This window comes from Perca flavescens, chromosome 18, assembly GCF_004354835.1.
Source record: "Perca flavescens isolate YP-PL-M2 chromosome 18, PFLA_1.0, whole genome shotgun sequence".
NCBI lineage: Eukaryota > Metazoa > Chordata > Actinopteri > Perciformes > Percidae > Perca > Perca flavescens.
The window spans coordinates 21,862,546-21,868,995 of record NC_041348.1 but is presented as its reverse complement, the minus strand read 5'-3'; the positions used below and the strand labels follow the sequence as shown (position 1 = coordinate 21,868,995).

At 40.7% G+C, this 6,450-nt stretch overlaps 1 protein-coding gene across 2 annotated transcripts; it reads right to left on the bottom strand.

The window, feature by feature from the left end:
* Nucleotides 1-661: 661 nt before the first annotated feature.
* hlx1 (H2.0-like homeo box 1 (Drosophila)) lies at nucleotides 662-4,729 on the bottom strand. Of its 2 annotated transcripts, XM_028605497.1 has the most exons (4): nucleotides 4,051-4,729; nucleotides 3,369-3,551; nucleotides 3,037-3,221; nucleotides 662-1,562 (listed from the first exon to the last, which is right to left on the bottom strand). In XM_028605497.1, exons 1-4 carry the CDS (start codon nucleotides 4,490-4,492, stop codon nucleotides 1,230-1,232), a joined length of 1,143 nt encoding a protein of 380 aa, XP_028461298.1. In that variant the 5' UTR covers nucleotides 4,493-4,729; the 3' UTR covers nucleotides 662-1,229. The 2 variants fall into 2 exon arrangements, with proteins under 2 accessions (XP_028461298.1, XP_028461299.1); XM_028605498.1 differs by lacking the exon at nucleotides 3,369-3,551.
* Between the last annotated feature and the right edge of the window lie 1,721 nt (nucleotides 4,730-6,450).

Sequence of the window (6,450 nt, the reverse complement as noted above, 5' to 3'; positions counted from 1 at the left end):
AAAGGAGAAGAAGATGTATACATTTATAATGGAAGTCTGAGATGGTCCTCTCAACCTTTTAGACTGTTTCTACATTAACTGAAGGAAAAAAAAATCATGCTCCGTTTTCCTCAATTTTAATTAATTACATTTATTATAAGAAAAACATTGTTTTTAATAATATTCGACAAAAGTAAATATCAGTTGGCTGCACACCAGTCCTGTATGCAAATGATGTGACTCATAGGCCTAAGTATTTATTACGCAAATTATATATTATTTATTTTTGTGGATTACACCACCCCATTCTGCAGTAGCCTACTCTTTTTTTCTAGAAATATGTATTTATTAATTTATTGTATTTTTTTTGTTGCATGTGTTTGTGCATACAACTTCTCATGAGTTCCTGTGTATTTTGACAGTTTTATTTTCCCTACTCTAAATAAAGCAGTTACATTATATATATAATAAATGTATAAAAGTATATAGGCTGTAGCCTATATATGTTGACACCAAAATTAAACTGAGTCAGTTTACAACAAAAAATTGACTGACTCCTGATGAGATACGACAAATAACATAACAACATAACAAATTCCTACAATTCAATAATAGGCCTAAAATTAATTATAATAATAATATTACTAACAGTTAATAATAACAAAAATGCATCGTGATCCGATTTTCAAAGTATGAAACATTTTATTTACAATATTTTCAGTGCAAATTATTATTAACAAAATAGCACAACTATATATCCAAACAAAACACATACATGAACACTGCTGTGATGTTCTGAGATTTCATCGATCACGTGAAACGAGTGGTTCATAACCTAAAAATGAAATTCACAACCGCATTGTTTCCTTCAGATGAGGAAAACATGATGCACACGAAAGCTCTTGAGAGGAAAACGACAGTAAGGAGACACTGGAGGTGGCCGGACGTTACATTTAAAATAGCCTCGTTTTTAGCATTAGAGCTCTGAAGAGAGCCGGAAAAAAACGAGACAAAATCTAATAAAATCAACAAATGATTTTGGGCTATGTTGCTTGTCTGGGCCAAAATAATGTGTCATGTGAACAATGTTGCTCCACTTGTTCCCAGGAATTAGACCGATACAGCCCTGGCTTTAGGTCGCAGACACCTTATAGTGGCATTGGATTGACACTCCAAGTGCGTTTTAACATCACTGTCGTTCTTCTGTCAAAAAAATAAAAATAAAAGTCATTGTTCATAGACTAAAGCCTTCATTTCAGTATCTGAGAGGCCTCCGTGTCTGTGACTGTGACCGCCGCCTCCGCGCTGCTCGCCGGCCCGCTCCCGCTCATGATCACGCTGGTTTGGTTTGTTTGCTCAGAAATGTCCAAAAGTCCGTCCGAGTTCTCCTCCGGAGCGTCGTCGGATTCACACTCGCTCCGTCCCTCGCTCTCACACTCGGACTCCTCAGCCGGCTCTTTAGGCTCCCTGCTGCCGGACTCAGACGCACTCTTGTCCGCCTGCTCCTTGTCCTTGTCCTTCTGAGCCTGGGCCTCTTTGGAGTGTCTCCACTTCATGCGTCTGTTCTGGAACCACACCTTCACCTGAAAACACACAGGCACTGTTAAATCAGACTGTTTGCATGTCCATGTATTTAATATTCTTACATTTCCTTTTCATTAAGGTAAAAAATTAAGCAGAGGCTTATGAATAACATATAGGAATTTTGGCACATTAGATCTAAGTCACACTCTTTTTAAATATTTTTTTGGGATATAATGCCTCCAAAAAAGTTTTTCTCTTACTATTTACCTTGAGAATAGATGCACTCATTATAGGCTACTTCACACACACACACATTCCAAGGCTAAAAGTTAACCAGTGCCCAGGAAGATTCAATTGAACTTTTATTTAACCAAGTTAAAGTCTCATTGATGTGTGAGATCTCTGATGCAAAGGAGAAGTGGCAAAGACAGCAGCATACAAAGTGTAACAGTGCAAGTTATTATTAAACATTAGATGACAGGAAAAATGTTGTTACCATAATAATAAAATAAAAAAATTCTAATGTAATATTAGATAGAAATAGTCACAAAATTAGATTATCTGTGCGAGTTTTCATTCATGTTGATATGTTGCTGGGTGAGATTAAGTGGATGTGACGTTACAGTGTGATGAAATGTAAACAAGTGTTGCTCAAGATATGGTGACATTTCACTGGAACGTCTCTCAGCCAATCAGGTTGCATCGGCTATGATGCTGCATTGCCAACTTCAATTAAACATCTGGAGCTCATCTTGGGTCTTTTGTTAATTAATTAATTCATTTTAAATATCAAGTTCTTGTCCTTGAAGCTGTGTAAGGAATACAGGCTGCAGATAAACCTTTTTGAATACTTTAGGCTTAGGTGTGATATGTTAGACTTCAAGAATGTGACTGCAACTCTCCCCTCAAATATGGAAGCACACATTTTAATTTAATATTTCATTGGTTTGTCAGGGCCATAGCTACCAGTGAGGACATTGGGAGCATTGTTCACTGCAGTTTTTTGGGGGAATTTGTAGTTTTAGTATCATGCGGCTGACTTTATTTATAGTATATAAATAGAAAATATAATTTATAAAAAAAAATGTAATTGTTAAATATGACAAAGCCCAAACAATAGGAAACAAAATGGAGCTCATGACCTCAATATTTCTGACACCCTGACTATGGCCCTGTGGTCTTATTGTTTCATTGTTTATTTGGATCTTCTTTCTGGGGTCCATATTCAAAGAAAAATATATCAAATTCTCAAATTATACAGTAAATAATATAGCTACATCATCATCATGGTATCCAACAATAAAATGACATCAAAAACCAAGCCTACGAAACATTAACATCTAACCATTTGAATGGCTTGACAGGTAAAATAAATACATTTTAATCTCTGCTTATTTGATCATCTGAACTGCTAACAAATGGAAAAGTAACCTTAAAACTGTTTTTTATTGATGTGATTTGTGCCAAAAATAAATGACCATTCTTGCAAGACGTCATCCTAAAATAAGACGTTTCAGTCGACGTGCTTCTTACCTGAGCGTCTGTCAGCCCGAGCATCGCAGCCAGCTGTTTTCTGTCCGGCTTGGTGACATATTTCTGTATTTCAAATCTCTTCTCAAGTCCTTTCCTCTGCAGGTTTGAAAACACTGCCCTCGACCACGACCTTTTTCTCTTGTACGTCTGTGGCATGGTGTCTTTAGTGAGGACAGCATACGGACCTAAAAGACATGGAGGAGGACGTGAGGTTAAAACAAAACAGAGAACAGAAACCAGAGGAACATTCACTGCAGGTTTCTCACACCTCCAAACAGAGAGCTGGACGGGCCAGTTTCCTGTCTGTTACGTGTCCTACATGTGGTGACTACCTGGGAAGGTGTCCTGAAACTGATGCTGGCCTGAATGCCTGCTGCTGCTGCTGCCTAGTGAATTCATCATGGAGGACGCGTCGCTCATCCCGGGGTCTATGCAGGAGAAGTACTGGCTGGCCGGAGGCTGAATGGGGATGTGGATCCCTGACTGACGGTTCGAGCTAACGATGGATGTGAGATCTGTTACAAAGCGAGAGATGATGGGCTTCAGTCAGGAAACAAAGAGTCACACTGGCAACCTGGGGGGCAAGATGGTCTAGTATTTAGAGAGACCATCAAACAAATTCAAAGTTCAAGTGTGACTGCTAAAGTGTCTTTGAGCAAACTTCCAGCTGCTTGTAGCTGATCCTGACCTCTGACCTCTCTGGTTAGGGGGCAACAGAGCAGAGGATTTCCCCACAGGGCTCCTTAAAGTGCATGTTATGAGCTTATTTGGGCTCTTACTACAGAACAAGTCTGTCAGTGTTATAAACTGGTACTTTACACTAGCTGCTTCTAGTTTGCTGCTTTCAGTTTCTAAAGTTTGGACTGTCTTGTTAATGATATCATTAAAAGAAATGGCCATAAAACACATCCCTCCCTATGTCTTGTTTTCCTCGGCTGACATGACAGGAAACTTCTCTATTAACACCACAAAACTGTTGGAAAATTCAGCGCGTAATAAAATCTTGATTCTTACCTTTTAATGACGACTTTTCTTTGCCTTTTGGATCAAAGTCTGTCGACAATATCCGATCAATTCCGAATTTGAGGTCTTTGCTTGAAGGCGGGGGAGCTTGTTGGGAGTTAAATGCAGTTCTGACTGATGTGAGCTGTAGTCCGTGTCTGTGGTAAGGAGACGTCGGACTCACCCTCGCGCCGTACACCGACGGCTCGGGCGCGACGGGAGAAGGGCGCAGCGGCGAGCTGCCGGAGTGCCCGTGCTGCGCGCGGTGGTGGTGTCCCATATGCAACATGAGGGCCGACGATCCCGGGATGTTCTCTCCATCTCCAGCCTGCAAAATGTCTGCGATGCAAAACGAGGGTTTCTTCATCGTATCCACAGCGAAGCCCCCCGCGCAGTAAGCAGACCAGAGGCTAACATTTGACGCGTAAAACGGGTTCAGCCCGGCCGTGTACATCCCGCAGCCTCTAATGCGTCTTATTGTTTCTCAGAAGAGGGTATAAACGGACAGGCATGTAAAAAAGCAGGGATGGCGTTTTAGGGGGATAGACGACCGTCCTCTTTGTGTCAGTGCCAAAATCGTTCTCCCAACTCTGAAATCCAAACCCTGCAGTTCTTCTCTGAAGTTTCTCCGCTGACACTGATTGGTTGCTTTCTGAGCCAATGGCTGTTTTGCATTCGCTCACATCACGCCCTTACAAATGAGGATGATGTGTGTACCAACACAACAGCGCGCGAGCGAGCGCACACACACACACACACACACACACACACACACACACACACACACAGTCATTTTGATCCTGAGATGATGGATTGATCACTTAAAGAGAACCCACACCCATCACCGCACACAAAAACATTATACCCATTAACTCTCAGTGCACTACAAATATTTTCCAAAAAGGCACTTTTCAACACAAAATACTTAGATTAGCCTGCAAAAATATATGCCACACGGTTGTATTGTATGAAATAGTAAAATATGTATAGTAGATATCTAATAATTTAATTAACTGTACAAAATGGACGTGTAATCAAATAACCCCGCGAGCCAAGGAGAGGCTCTATTAGCTCCACTCATCCTGTTTTTGATGGGCTGTGATTCGTGTTAAATGAGCGGATATTCCTGCTAGATTTGCCCCCAAAATAGAACCTGTTTTAGTATTTTAGGATACAGCACAACTCCTTATTTCTTCCGGAGCAGAGGGGGGGGACTTTTATAATGACTGTTAGAACTTCCCTTTTTCAATATTTGTGCAACTTTATCTCGACCTGCAAGTTGCATGGTGACGCAAATCCGTCCCCATGCTCATAATAAACAGAGGAAACCGATTCCCCTCTAAAACCAAAACACAATTAACTTCAGAGGCGATACTTCATCCGCGAGGCCCCTCAAGATTTACACGTTGGGTCCCGGCCAATAACCTTTTTATAATTTAAATCGTAAAAATGCAAACTATAATCTTTCCTGCTGCTTTAACTTGAACCAATCTATCTTAATTAACCTGAAACGACACATTTAAAATATATGCAATAATAACTTTTATTATCAGGTTTATACTTTGAAGTTAATTTACTTTCTATATATTTCTAACCGTCAATAAAAATGAACTCTCTCGCGCTTTCTCCCCCTCTCCTACTGTCCTGCCTTGATACTGTCTCCCCCCACCACCACCACCAGACTCTCCGATCGCATGTTTCTCTCGCATGTGTAGAAACAATGGCTTCTGAAGCCCGCATTCATTTAGTCTTGATTCATGCGTGCGGAAGCGCCGATGACCCTGACTGCCTCCTATCATGCTGTTTTCGAGTGACACTTTTCCGGGTTAAAATTAGAAATAGAGATTTAACGTTTGCCCTCCATCATGCAGTCAAAACAATCCAGGGAAGAGGATGTAGCAGACGCAGCACGCCTCGAGTTATTTCAGGTGCTGATGAGCTTTTCAGTGGGAAACATTAAAAAGCACAGGCCTCAGATCAGCCTTTACCATAGACTGTAAATCAGGCCTTTACAGACCGCCGCTGCTCAACAGGGCTGACAAGCCCGGGTTCATTTTAGTCTCACGTTTAGGCTTTTTCAGCTACAGTACTGTATGATAAAAGTCCATAGTTCAGGAGAGCATTTGCGGTTTGCAATCATAAAGACAAATCTGTTTTGTTGCGGTTATCGAAATTTAATTGGTGTGCATTTGTTTTGAATAAATTGTGGGGATATGTGATTTATGTAAGAAAGAAATGCATGCCACACCACACTTGGGGCACTGAGAACTAAATTCTTTGTAAAGATTTTAAAGACAGAGGAGCACATGTATCAATTCCTGCACATGTTTGTGCCCTTTAGTGTCTGCCTGATTTAGAAGTCCCTGAAGAAATGAAAGGGTTTCCTTTTGAACATGCACACACACACACACC